At 47.2% G+C, this 13,453-nt stretch overlaps 1 protein-coding gene across 5 annotated transcripts; it reads right to left on the reverse strand.

Annotated features, from left to right (window-relative positions):
* Nucleotides 1-1,011: 1,011 nt before the first annotated feature.
* LOC135819318 (uncharacterized) lies at nucleotides 1,012-11,871 on the reverse strand. 5 transcript variants are annotated; one of them, XR_010553898.1, is made up of 9 exons: nucleotides 11,578-11,865; nucleotides 10,856-10,939; nucleotides 9,703-9,804; nucleotides 7,351-7,524; nucleotides 6,127-6,276; nucleotides 4,483-4,659; nucleotides 4,135-4,237; nucleotides 2,711-2,906; nucleotides 1,012-1,958 (listed from the first exon to the last, which is right to left on the reverse strand). XR_010553898.1 is itself a non-coding variant. In XM_065332505.1 (9 exons), the coding sequence occupies exons 1-4, from the start codon at nucleotides 11,670-11,672 to the stop codon at nucleotides 7,500-7,502; spliced, it is 306 nt and encodes a 101-aa protein (XP_065188577.1). In that variant the 5' UTR covers nucleotides 11,673-11,871; the 3' UTR covers nucleotides 1,012-1,958; nucleotides 2,711-2,911; nucleotides 4,135-4,237; nucleotides 4,483-4,659; nucleotides 6,127-6,276; nucleotides 7,351-7,499. The 5 variants fall into 5 exon arrangements, 1 of the variants encoding a protein (XP_065188577.1); XR_010553899.1 differs by having other exon boundaries at nucleotides 4,135-4,209; nucleotides 11,578-11,864; XR_010553897.1 differs by having other exon boundaries at nucleotides 2,711-2,911; nucleotides 4,135-4,209; nucleotides 11,578-11,864.
* Between the last annotated feature and the right edge of the window lie 1,582 nt (nucleotides 11,872-13,453).

The following is a 13,453-nucleotide window of genomic DNA, read 5'->3' on the forward strand; positions in this document are numbered from 1 at the left end:
AGCTCCACTGATGGGACCTAAAAAGGCTGAAACAGCTGTCTGGAGATTGAGCGTCAGTATTATGGATTTAGAATACATGATCTGGGGACAGCACTAGTACTGTCTAGCTGTTTCGTCCTTTGTGGACTCATCAGCGAATCACGGAGAAATAACTCTTAACTAAGGATGAACCTAGCAGCCATGAAAATAGATAAATAATGCCTCCAAGCCAGAATTCAAGGCTACATGTGTTGGCCCGAATGTGCCTTGCCCGAGTGCTGAAACTGATAAGTCATTGAGATACGCATAGAACATCTGGCAAAGGAACTACTAAAGCCCCCACAAGCACGGTATTCTACTTCAACAAGGAAGAATTTTGAAAGCATGCACAGCCCTACATGTATAATGTTGGTATAGGTAAGCCTTGTTTGATAAATTAACATGACAAGGCGGGGGACGCACTGTGTTAAAAAACAGTGCTCCTGATACACTAGTGTGTCCTCGGCTTTGTCACATGCTGTCAACCGATCAACACATACAACGTTGCATGCAAAACGGCTGCAGCCTCGAAGTACGGAGTGCTATTTTGGAAAATGCTAGATATACAGCCTGTACTTATACAGGTGTTCTATCAACTAGTGCCATGACAACGGTAGCTGAATGAAACATGTACATAAACCCAGGGTCATCATTGCAAGAACCTCTGGGTCTAAGCCCGAAGTAACATTCAACTACATGACTGCATACACCATCATGTATACACCATCTTCGTAGTAACTGAGTCTACCCCTCACCCACTACTGCCACTGTGACCACAAGTGCGCACAAACAGAGGACCTACTTCTAACTACCATGGCCATGCTGGCCAAAGAAATCCAACCTTATGAATAAAATTGCACCGGGCGCTACGCAGCCCTAGTAGTAAACATACTGGACCGGTCTGTGCTCTCGAACGTGGCGCTACTTTATTAACGAGGTTGGATTTCTCTGGCCAGCACTGTACAAAATACACACATGCACACACAACACTGCTAGGCTTTCCACCACCACACTAGGTTTTGAAACCGAAGAGTGGCAAAATTCAGGGCCAGACTAGAAAATCTGGGGAGACCTGATGGTTTTTTAAAGCAAAACACAGCCAACACTCTGCAGCCTCACAGCCTCAGGCAGGTTTTCCCGAGTGCACAAAATTAAAAGTTGTTGAGGCACCACGAATACAGTCGGGCGTCACAGAACGTGGGACCCAGGAATGTACGTGTATACCTCTAGGAACACCACAGCCAATAACGTTTTAAAAAGAAACGCAGTGTCAATAGGATTAAGTCTCTGCTTTTCTGGAATACAGATTCTGCTACACACGTATTGCTCACTATCCAGTGGGATGTGCATCTAAGAAAGTGGTACAAGAAGTCAAGGAACTAAGCCTAAGGCCAGATTGCTGAAAGGTTTTGTATAACTGACGAGCCTGACCCCTTGGAAACAACAGCCGTGGATGCGTGGCTCTACTGTAATAAATGTACAGGTACACAAACAATTTGAATGCAGAAATAACAACAACAGGGAGAGGTGTAGGAAAATATACTCGGACCCTAGTGAATTTGCTTGTGTATTAGCTTGAAAACTTTGGGTACACTTGTTGAGAGACCTAACTGCATGCAGCTAAAATTTGGAGTGCCGTTGTCACCGACGACTTTTCCAGTAAAGTTGCGGCTAACATCTTCTCAGGTATTCCCGGGTCTTCGCTAAGGCCGTAAGGGTGAATGATATCATGTGCGTCTTCTATTGCTGATGTCGCTACACTCGATGGTGGTGCAAGATATTGAGATGCCGTATGTCTCGAACCTTTTCGCCAAGTCTCTGCGGCCATCGCGCAAGAGGGTCGGGAGCACCACAACTGCAACGCCACAGATCCAAGGATCGATTCTCGGACAAAACATTCTTCAGATTGCCAAAGGTCCCCAGTGCTTGGCAATACTGGCCTGTACAGCATGAACACACCACACATACGCCCACACACCATGTACCATGTAAACGCCCGTTGCAGGAGAAGCACGCAAATCTGCAAATGAATTGGATGTGCACCCACAGATTTTCTCGTATAGGAACAATAGCTGATCTGAATCTGAATAAAACAGATCAAGACTAGTGCCAGATAACAGTCTAATCCGCACAAGGCAACTGGCGCAGCCATGTGAATCTCGAGCAAAATGGACAAACATGTCCCCAATTATCAGCAAACGGGTGTGCGTTACAGGATTGGCCTGACAACTTCAAACAGGCACAATCCACTAACGTGGTGCCCCGTCAACTTCAACGGGAACACACCGATACGAACACAGCCCCACAACAGCAAAACGGGAACGCCGTTACAAATATGGTGCCCTGGCAACTTAACGGGAACGCACCAACACAAGCTGGCCTGGCACCTTCAAACAGGCACAACTGACAAAACACGGCATCCGGCAACAGCAAATGGGTAGGTACACCGTTACAAGATCAGTCCATCGCACCAAAATGCTGCTGCCACAACATTATAGCAGCAGCACGCCAGACATGCATACATGGCATTCCCAAAAGCAGATACTTGGAGTCAAATTCATCCATCACACTGTTTGTTAGGGCTGAATTTTCCAGTGACAATAGCAAATCCCACCTAAGGCACATGTGATGAGATCTGTACACCAACTATAGTCACAGAATCAATGCACATTAGTAGAGCATAATAACTCACTTGCGCTCATACCCTGTCACGTAGAGATGCTACTCTACGTGTACTGTTCCGATGTCCATTGGGGTGGTATGCCGGCCACTTGCCAGATGTAGAGCTTTTAAGCCGTACTTTGCCACCGTCTGCTTGCCATATCACTACCTCACTTGCAACTCTGGATTCCAGGACTATCGCTCCAACAATGGGCATGGAGCGGGAGCTAACCTGATAACAGTTGAGAGCGTGACAGAGTATCATATTTAAATAAGGCCGAGTAAGGTGGATCCCTTTGGCAAAAGTGAACACAGGCTTGGTGCTACAGGCATGGGCTGTCATGTACCGGAATAGCCAATACCGGGCATGTTTCGTCGACAGTAGATGGAACTGCGACGGCTCCACCGTATATGGCCGCGTCTTAGTGACCTTCAGGCGCAACGTGACCAAGTCAGGTGCGAGACTCCCAGCCTCCCACACAAATACTCTTTGGCTGTCAAACGAGTGAATACTAGTAGATGATGCTAAATACTCGCTGGCAAACAATAAGCCATACAAGGCCAATAGTATACTTACCCACAGCATAGCCTGATCTACAATATGACTGATTGGATCGTTGTAAGTATTGCCGAAAATGGATTAAGTCGTCCACTAAAAGCTCTTTGAAACTCGGATGTTGAGCCAATATGGCAATAATAAAATTAATGTAGAAAGGAAAAGGACGTATCGATATGAGTGTAGAGTAACTGTCACTATATACTAAATACAGTCAGAAAGTGCAACAACCAGGCACTAAAACATTTGACGACCCGACTCCTGGCTTCAACACATCTCCGTAGTGTTAAGGAGATACCAAAGAGGGAAAGGTAATACTGGTTTCGTCATCGTCCAGTAACAATCAACATTTCTTGTTCTTGTGGGACTGTAGCTTCAACTACTAGCTTGTGCTCATTTTCGTTGCGCTTACCTTCCCCTCTTTGGTCTCTCCTTTTAACCTTGAACCTTCCAAGTTGGAAGGCTGTTGGTTAGCGCTACGGAGATGTGTTGAAGCTAGGAGTCAGGTCGTCGAATGTCTCAGCACTCTGTCAGTTTTGTGCCTAGTTGTTGCATTTTTTTTACTGTAGTAGCTAGTTACAGTGGTGGACAGTTACTCTTAACTTGTATCCATATGTCCTTTTCCTTTCTAATAAAAGCTCTATCCGCAAATATGCCGAGGCGGCTTGCCGTCTCTCGCTCTATGCCATGCAACACAACTGTTGAGCGAGCAGCTTTTAGGCCAGCCCCATTGCACAACAGGTAATAGGCTACTAATAGCGTAACGCAGCTAGGTAAACACGAATCGATGAAAGAGGCAGACTTCTTAGAACAAAGAGACTAGTTGTGAAGGACACAACATTTTCAGCAGTCAGCAGTAGGAGAAATTGCTCTTAATTTTGCAGCAATACTAGGCTTACACGTTTGTGTCATGCGTTCTGAGACGGAGTCCTTGACTAGCTCGTCACTGGCCGCACTCAGAGCAGCAGTCGTCACTGGCCGCACTCAGAGCAGCAGTCGTCACTACACATGGGTTGGGAAGCAATGGACAAAAATAACACTTGCCATGCACACATGCACTGCTTACCAGCTAAGTTAATATGTCATACTGTACTGCAGCAAGCAAGGAACTGGCAATACCTGCACCAGGCCTATCTACTGTGACCCATGCCATTGTGAAAGAGAAGAGGCAGCATTTGACAGTATGAGCGGTGTGATGAACGGGAATGCATAATACAAGCCAGTCGAGCATTGGTACATGTACTTACGGACGCAAGTTGGCTGCACACCGCTCCACTGGCCGTTGATTTCACAAGTACGCACGGCCGAGCCCATAAGGACATAGGGAGATGTGCACACAAACGTGGTCGTGTTGCTGAACATCAAGCCGTTCACGGTCATTGAGCCCAGTGCCGGTGGTGACAGGACCTGGCAGTCGGTTTGACCTGCACAAGCACAGAGTGCACAGAGCACAGGCATTCAGTGCATGCATGTTTGGCCTAGGGGTGAAACGAGTGCCAAAATTGAGGACTCGAGTACTCTTTGAAAAAACGAGCGAGTATTCGAGCGAGTACGAGTATTTTACTGACAACATAAAACAATGTACTGCACACACTCTCGTAACACTGAACGTATTACACCTGATACACATGTAGTCTTGCATACAGCCTAGTGCAGGAAATAGTCTGAACTACGTCTTTTGTTGGTAAGTAGGGACAAGTAATAATTTCAACTTGCATGGGTTATCAGTACTGGTCAGAGTAACAGACGTGCTTGATGTACAAGCAAACAGTACACTGTGCATAAGATACTTTGAGTGTTTTGCGACACGAGTCCTCACTCCTTTCGAATTTTCGAGCAAGCACTCGAGTATTCGATATACTCGTTTCATCCCTAAAACGTTTGCGTATGTGTGCGTGGCACAGACGTTGGTTTTGAATACATTGTAGTACACGCATTGTGTAAAGGAAATTGATGCGAAGACTGCCTCAACATGGCCATGCAAAGTAATAAAATAAATACAGCAGTGAATAGCGGTCAACAGTAGCTCAGACTCTACATTTTGCATGTAATAGAAGTCATAAGCGTCAGAGCAAGAAGAGGGACAAGACGAGTCAAGGGACAATCCGGAGGACGCAATACCATACGACCAACTGTTTGTTTCTACCAGCGTTATTGTACCGTCGACACAGCTCTGACGACGATATACTGGGTGAATGCCGCGGGGCCTCCCAGCGTGTCAGCGGCAGTGGGTGATGGGCAGATAACAAGGTAGCTTGCGGACAACATCGGTGGCATGAAGCCTAGTGACTGCCAAGCGTCTTGGCGCGATGGGCGAGCAGTACAGTGTCATGCCCCAGGGGTGCTGTGGCTGTCGACGTCGGCGGGTCGTGAGGTGCGTTCGCAGGCCTTCATGGCGCTCGGACAACTGCAATACTAGTACACAGACTCTCACTACTAGCTACATAGTACTCTGATTCTGGCACGTTATTTCTGCATTGAATAGTGATTGATTTTCCGCGCCGATATCCGACGCTGCATGCATGTCCAATGCGCGTCAACAGTACTTCACACTTTCCTTTTCCCGCGTTATCACCTCAGCTATGCCAGTTTTGTATGTGGAAACCCCCTATATAATAGCAGTTTGGCCTATATTTTTAATCATTCAATATCTACCTTCACTGATGAGCTATGTATTGGCGAAACAGCTGTCTGAAGGAGTTTATCAATATCGTCTACGGAAGTGTCCTCGCAATGGTGATGGTTGTGTGCAGGAGGGTCTAGTCGGCTAAAGAGCGCAGTGTGGTGGTGGAGGTGACTCAACATTTTCTTCAATGGCCGAGAGCTCTGTCGCACCCTGTAATAATAATAGAAGTCATGGTACTACTATCAGTGCTGCTGCTGGTGCTTACCTGGGGCTGGTGTGACCTTGCCTGGGCAGTACTGTGCATCAGAGCCATCAGCACAGTCGTACCAAACACCGTCGCAGCGCTGTGATGGCAGGATACAGCCACTGGAACGCAGGCAGGGCAGGTAGCCAGACTGGCGCTGCAGTTGAATGGCTGTATACACGTACCCATACACACAACACACAAAGCAGTCAAGAGATGAAGAAAGTGTCTGCTCGGCACATCTTTTGTACAGTCAAGAGATATTAGCATATTTGGAGGAGGTGGTAGCCTAAAACAGGCTCGACAAAAGTTACCGGCTTATGCCAACAACTCAGTGTTCTGGTAGAGTAGACGGTTCGATACCGGAACGCCTTGACAACCAAATTTGTATAGACCCAAACCGATCATCAGCGTTGATTTTTCACTCGAAATATGTTTGTGGAAGGAAACTGGCATGTTGAAGTTTGCTCTGGGGCCCGAGTCAATCGAACTGAGCCACTCCTCTGTGTTGACCCATTGCCTCCAAGTTGCCCAATTTTTCGTTTCAAAAAAGATTCAAATCAGAGGTGGCTCCAAACCGGACACGTTTTAGAGTGCACATCAAATTCACTCTGGGTCTGAAATTAGGTAATTGCTATCGCTCCACGACGGCCAGTACAGAGTAACAATAAGCCTTGTGTGTGCTTCCATTAGTTTTGATTGGTATGCGGTGCTTTATTGGCAAGAGGCGAGCCGCTGTTTATCTGCGACAAGAAGTTGATTTTTCGAAAGTCGTAAAACTCAAGTCGCAGTGCGAAGCAACACGTCAAAAACTCACCTGCTTAGTATGGCGCGTATGGTCATCGCAGAGCCATGAAATTTTGGCTCGGAGTATAACACATCGTAGTCTCACTGTGACATATGTTATCTAATCAAAATACCAAGAGAGAAAGTGAATATTGAGTCCGTTCCGGTTTGCAACCTGTGTCCTATTTGAAACCGTCGCCTCTACCCGGTGAAACACCCTAACCCTACACCTACAAGTATAACATATATCCTTAGGACTCAGGCTGAGATGCCCGACTGGTCCTGGGTCCTGTGATAAGCACGATCATCATTTGTGATGATGAAAAGTGGCAGGTAACACCCAGACTATTACATGCTCTGTAAATAGGAAAGATCAACGCCATCAGAATCTGCCTTCCTACAAGCCTGAAGCTTCTCTACACAAGAGGGATATATTGGCTCTCTTGAAATTCAACTTACGATTACATGAGGCAGCTGCCCCACTCCAGGAACCGTCAATCTGGCAGATGCGCACAATGCTTCCCTGCAGGTTGTATCCGGAATTTCAGCCGAAGACGACGCTGCCTCCAGCAGAATAGTTTGTGCCCTGGGAGTAGCCGTTGGTCGGTTTAGCTAGCGGTGTGCACACACCGGCTGTACACGTCACAGGCACGTACACACACAGGCACGTACACACACAGGCACACACACACACACAGGCACACACACACACACACACACACACACACACACACACACACACACCTTGACCTTGATACACAAGGATTCTTCATTATTTGCCACGTTTGAGCTGAGCTGCGATCATCGCGCTTTGTTGCAGTGTGCTAAAAAAACAAGAACAAAAAACGGCCAAAAGGTGGGGTGGCTGAGGCCGCCCCCGGAAAGTCTGCTTCGCCTGCTCGGCAGCAGCTTCGTAGTGGTGGTCAAGGGTCGAAGACCGACGGATACGGATCAACTCCCCAGTGATCACACCTTTACCCATACTACGGGGGTGGTTACTACCGGCAAGCAGATACAGGAAACGATTGGTGACCTTGAAATGAGGCTTCACCGCCATGTATCCCTTACTCCGGAAAACTGTGGTGTCCAGGAAATCAATGCTATCATGTGCCAGTTCATGCGCAAACTCGAGGGCCGAACACTTATTAATCCTGTCTAAAGCGCGCTGAACTTGACCTTCGCAACCATGCAATGAAACAAAAATGTCACTGATAAAGCGTCTATAAACCTGAACCTCTAAACCCTCCCCCTCTAAGATCGGCAAAATGTACCGATTCTCCAAATACAGCATAACAATGTCGGCATAGACCACTGCTGCCGGCGAACCCATGGCAGTCCCTTGGATCTGCGGAAACAAATCGTTATCGTACACGAACCCGTTAGTCTTCTGAATGACTGACATCAAGGAAGTCACTGCTGTTGTTAACCGTGTACGAAGGGCCGGGGGCATCCACCTTGTATACCTGTGTGTGATATACCACGACAATGCCACATGACCGAGCTCGTTGGGGATGTTGGTGTAAAGGCTGGTCACATCTATACTCAAAAATAAATGATCGTCCCCCACAGGCAAACCTTCTACCAAGTTGATGAAATCCGTAGTTCAGGCCAGAACAGTACTTTCCTCAAGTACATACAGGTTCAGTAGAAAGTCAATGAACTTAGCGGGATAGTAGCCAGGACTATTCAGACTAACAATAGGCCTAACCTTCAGGGCACAGGGCTTATGTGTTTTGATAAGTCTCCTGAAAACGGGCATGCGCCCCCGGTGCGACTAAGAACAGTGACATATAAAATGGTCATACGATGCCCAATGCGATGCCTAGTCATGGTGAGTAAACAATTGACTCGGGTCGCAAACACGAAGTCTCAACACAGCCTTGAGCCTGTTGGTTGCCATCGGCAGTCTAGCCACATGTTCATCTAGCCCCTCAGGAAAAAAAACAGTCATTTATAATGTTGGGCATTGTGATGCTGGGCACGACCTATATCATCATAGTGAGATCCGTCCAGGACTACTATCACAATAGACTGCCTTTGAATATGCCCGAGTCTGATCGCGTTCTAATTCCCAAACTATGTGCTGCATGTGTACACTCCGCCTATGGTTAGTCTACTCTAGAACAACGCCTGGAGAGTTTCATTGGGGGCATGATGTCCCCCACCCCGTCCCCCTTGCACCTGAAGTACCGGTATTGCCCCCCCCCCCAAATAAAGTACAGGACACAGATGGAGCACTGGGGAGCACGTAGCAGTAGGCAAGTTGACGATGCCAGTGCAGACACACCTCACCTCGGTCACCACACTGGCACAGTCATATGGTCTCCAAGGAACATAGCTACCAGAGAACACACAGAATGGGAGTATATAGTGCTATCCCGGAGGATATACAACCTCCTATACAAAATATCTACTGATAGAGTTCTGTGTAGACCCTATGTGCACATATGTGTGGATGAGTACTGGTAAACGGACAGCTAACCCTAGTCTAAGTAAAATAAATGTAGAATGTAGACCCTGGGCAAAAAAATAAGTAAATAAAAATAATAGCAACACATGAGGGAACTCGGATGGAGAGCCAAGGATTAAAATTAAAAAAGAGGACCATAAGTTTACGAGTTATCCGTTTTGTCCAACACTAACGGGTATAAACGTGATGCAGCTAAGCATCAGGTCGTTGAATGTCATGATCTCATCAGTCAGTTTTTGTGCTGATTGTTGCACATTTTTGACTCAGCAGTATTCTGCATATAACCGTTAGTGTTGGACAAAATGGATAACTTGTAAACATGAGGGAACACTCATCCTTACCCAAGTCCCAACGTCAGCACTCGGCGCCGCTCCGAACCAAGAGGAACATTGGAGAGATCGTCCATCAGCTCCTCTCTTGTCCTGCGATCAAATCGCCTAATGCTGAAACACAAGAAGATAGGAAAGGCAAGTAGAATAAATAAATCAATAAAATAATAAACAACAATACAAGTTTGAACAGCTGCAAACGTAATGGACGATCCGAACAAGACCAATGATATACCTAGAAATTCTAGAAGGCACTAGGAAACATCCATACCTGCTCAAACTGAAGAGGACAACATAGAAAAAGGTAAAAGAGGGCACTACTCAAGTGTTCCTGGGATAGCTATGGTCTTTGCTATGCTATTGATTTGCAGTCTGATTCATCTGAAAAACGAAGTTTCAACTTTCAAGCATTTAATTTACAGTCCTACCCTCGTTAGTATGACATCGGGTGCAAGACAAACCTCATTAGTAGACAACGATCCAAAATCCCATGAATCATTAGCAGTCGTACATGCAAGTCCGGATAAGAGATTATTCGTTTGTAGACCAAATTCGTTATAACGTCCCCTTCAGCTGTCCCACAGGTTTGAATTCTCATTACAAGAAAAAGCGGATGGCCGAGGATAGCTCGATTGATATTTCATGTTGTCTTGTATCGGGGTCCGATGAAACATTGTCTGATAATGGGTTGTCTTGAACAGGGGTCTGGTGGAAAACACTGTCTAATAACAAGGAACCATCAGTTCTGATGTGGACACAATATGGATGATGCAAAGCAGCAGAAAAATGTACTCGTTATCAGACAAAAAAAGTTGATACCCCCAGGGTTGTCTCCTAACAAGGGTAGACCTACGAAATAGTGGTTGCGACTTCGGCGAAGATTGTTAGGAAAGGGTTTGCTCTCGACACTGGAGCTCACGCTATTCCACCGCCTTGACTTTACACTTGACTGACTGACAGCTGCCACCCAGAGCACACGAAAAGTCCATCCAACCTTCCACTCGGAAAACCTGCAAAAAGGGACCACTCCCTGCTCAATACACAGTGTTTCGGGAAAATTTACCCTCATCAGTCGAGTTTGAGTAGGCTGAGGAAGATTGTGCCTGAGAAGCACCATTTATATAGTGCTCTCCAGGTCCAAACATCACCAGGGATACAAACTTACAGAGACGCTCCGTTTGCAGCGCGACAAACACCTCGTGAGCACCAGATAGCAGTGCGAGTCAGTGTCGCTCCTGGACGGTGAAAGCTGTATATTTACACACACAGAGAGAGCGGGGGAAAGAGAGAGCGGGGGAAAGAGAGAGAGCGGGGGAAAGAGAGAGAGCGGGGGAAAGAGAGAGAGAGAGAGAGAGAGAGAGAGAGAGAGAGAGAGAGAGAGAGGGGGAGAGAGAGAGAGAGAGAGAGAGAGAGAGAGAGAGAGAGAGAGAAAGACACACACACACACACACACACACACACACACACACACACACACACACACACACACAGACAGGCAGACAGAAGGAGAAAAGACAGAGATCCGGGATGTGACATCATCATGACATCGGCCGTTGCTGTGTATGTTGGATCCAAGGTAACGAAAAGACGACACATGGGCAATCTCCATGGTTCAAGTCGCGAGCGGCTCTAGATCATCGTTAGAGGTGTTGGGGCCAGAAACCATGAACTTGGTTTGGGTGGGGGGGGGGACACACGCACACACACACACACACACACACACACACACACACACACACACACACACACACACACACACACACACACACACACACACACACACACACATGCATGCACACACACATGCACATACATACATACATACACACACACACACACACACACACACACACACACACACACACACACACACACACATACACACACCTTCCTTCCTTCCTTCTTCCACTGCCATGACTGGCTATGTGGCCCCATACGGGGCAGACCAGGAGACGTGTTGTCCACCGGGCGGGGAACGCCATACTCAGGGCGCGCGGGCCGCGCGAACAGCGTTACACTTGTGCGTCGCAATATCCTGTGGCCAACGAAAACTGCGCGCACAAGTGCCACAAATGAGGGGCTTCGCCACAGGCTCCATGCGGGACTGGACAATAGCGTCGACAGCGTCACGGCAGGTGACCCGCCATCCCTGTAGATCTTGGACGATGTCACCCAGCTGCTCCAGAGGAACGCCAACACACACACACACAGACACACACAGACAGACACACACACACACACACACACACACACATACTTTGTACCATGTATATGCCCGTCACAAGAAAAGCACGCAAAGTTGTGGAAGTCAGGTCTCGCTGGACCAACCAGAATGGAGCTGCTACGGGCCTGAGCACGCAGCTTTCCCCATGTTGCAGAAGGCAATGCAGTGCTGCAAGTGGCAGGCAATCCTACGTGAAAAATTGGCACATACACCTCCATATTAATAATTCCAACGAGAGAGCTCAGTTGAAAGCTCAGGGCCCTCACTATCTTTTTTGCCTAGGTTATCATGCACTATGCGAAAGCAATAAACAACAGTTATATTCGGCTGAAATAAAGGATACCAATAGACCCCACTTGTACTTGGCTGAAATAAACTGTTCATCGTTGTTTTTGCATTTGGTTTTTCATTTCGATATCGCACAAATAAAGAGCGCTTTGTCCTGAAGGCTAGAGAGGGCTTGACCGCCCAGGAGCCCTCGCTATGCTTAATATTTGCCTAGGTCATCATGTGTGTTGTTCGAACTGATAGAAACGTCTTTGCAATACAAAAACATGTGCATGACAATCAAAACTTTAGTTCATAAACGCACATCGATACATAACTCAAAACTCAAACTCTCAGACAGGTACATTCTACCAAGTAAAAGTAAATATAATAATAGATTACGCTTTGGTACTAGCTTATTTCATTTTTTTCAAGCCCTGTTTAAACATGTGGCCAGCAGTCTTTGCCAGAATGGTGCGGAACATCAACGGAATAGGGCCAGGCTGGTGCGTAACATGATGATGGCCCTACCGACCGCACACCAAACAAGTTCGAGCACGAGAGCATGTATTTTCTCCTGCTGAATGGATGCCTGTGCAGCGGTCTCTAGCTGTCAACGCGTTTTGTCACGAAGGCGGTGAGTCTCCAAACGACGGGATATTTGCTCCGTCGTTTCTTGCTGTTGGCATAGCCTTTCGCAAGCACGGCGACTCTCGAGGCGGCGGGACCTCTCTTCTCCCTTCTTCTACTCTCTGTGTAGGCACTCCTGCCGACGCCGTCTGCTCAGAGCTTTAACACTGTCACCCCTGTCATTTTGCTCTTCCTCATAGTCCTCTTCTAATTATCTCAGCATTCTATTTATACAACAACTACGACCATTAAAACACTGCAATCTACCCGATCCTTACATTCCCAGCCCATTAGTACCACACCCCTAAACTTTCGACCGATAGTACGACACGTTCTATGGTCTTTTGAAATCAAACCGCGACCATTACAATAATGCGATCTAAACCATAATGAGCGTTAGCATGCTAACGCAAGTTAGCAGGCAGCCCAGCGAGCTGGCCCGACCTGCACGCATGCGCGAGTCACATGGTCATGCGCCCTCCAAGATCCTGTACAATGTCTCTTGCATGTCATTGCTGTTTTCGACTTTCGAGCATGCAACTTGCGGAAAATGCGTTCCCAAACAATTTCCTCCACAATTGTGCTCGCCCCGGTGTATCTTGCTAAGCTCAATGTTAAAAGTGCATTCTGCCGAATTCCCGT

Source organism: Sycon ciliatum, chromosome 6 (genome assembly GCF_964019385.1).
Source record: "Sycon ciliatum chromosome 6, ocSycCili1.1, whole genome shotgun sequence".
Lineage (NCBI taxonomy): Eukaryota > Metazoa > Porifera > Calcarea > Leucosolenida > Sycettidae > Sycon > Sycon ciliatum.

Coding starts and splice junctions, on each gene's coding strand:
- LOC135819318 (XM_065332505.1), bottom strand. CDS start 11,672: ATGGCGTTCCCCGCCCGGTGGACAACACGTCTCCTGGTCTGCCCCGTA. Junction 10,940..11,577: donor GGAAGAAGGAAGGAAGGAAG/GTGTGTGTATGT, acceptor GTAAATATACAG/CTTTCACCGTCCAGGAGCGA. Junction 9,805..10,855: donor GCTGCAAACGGAGCGTCTCT/GTAAGTTTGTAT, acceptor CTTGTGTTTCAG/CATTAGGCGATTTGATCGCA.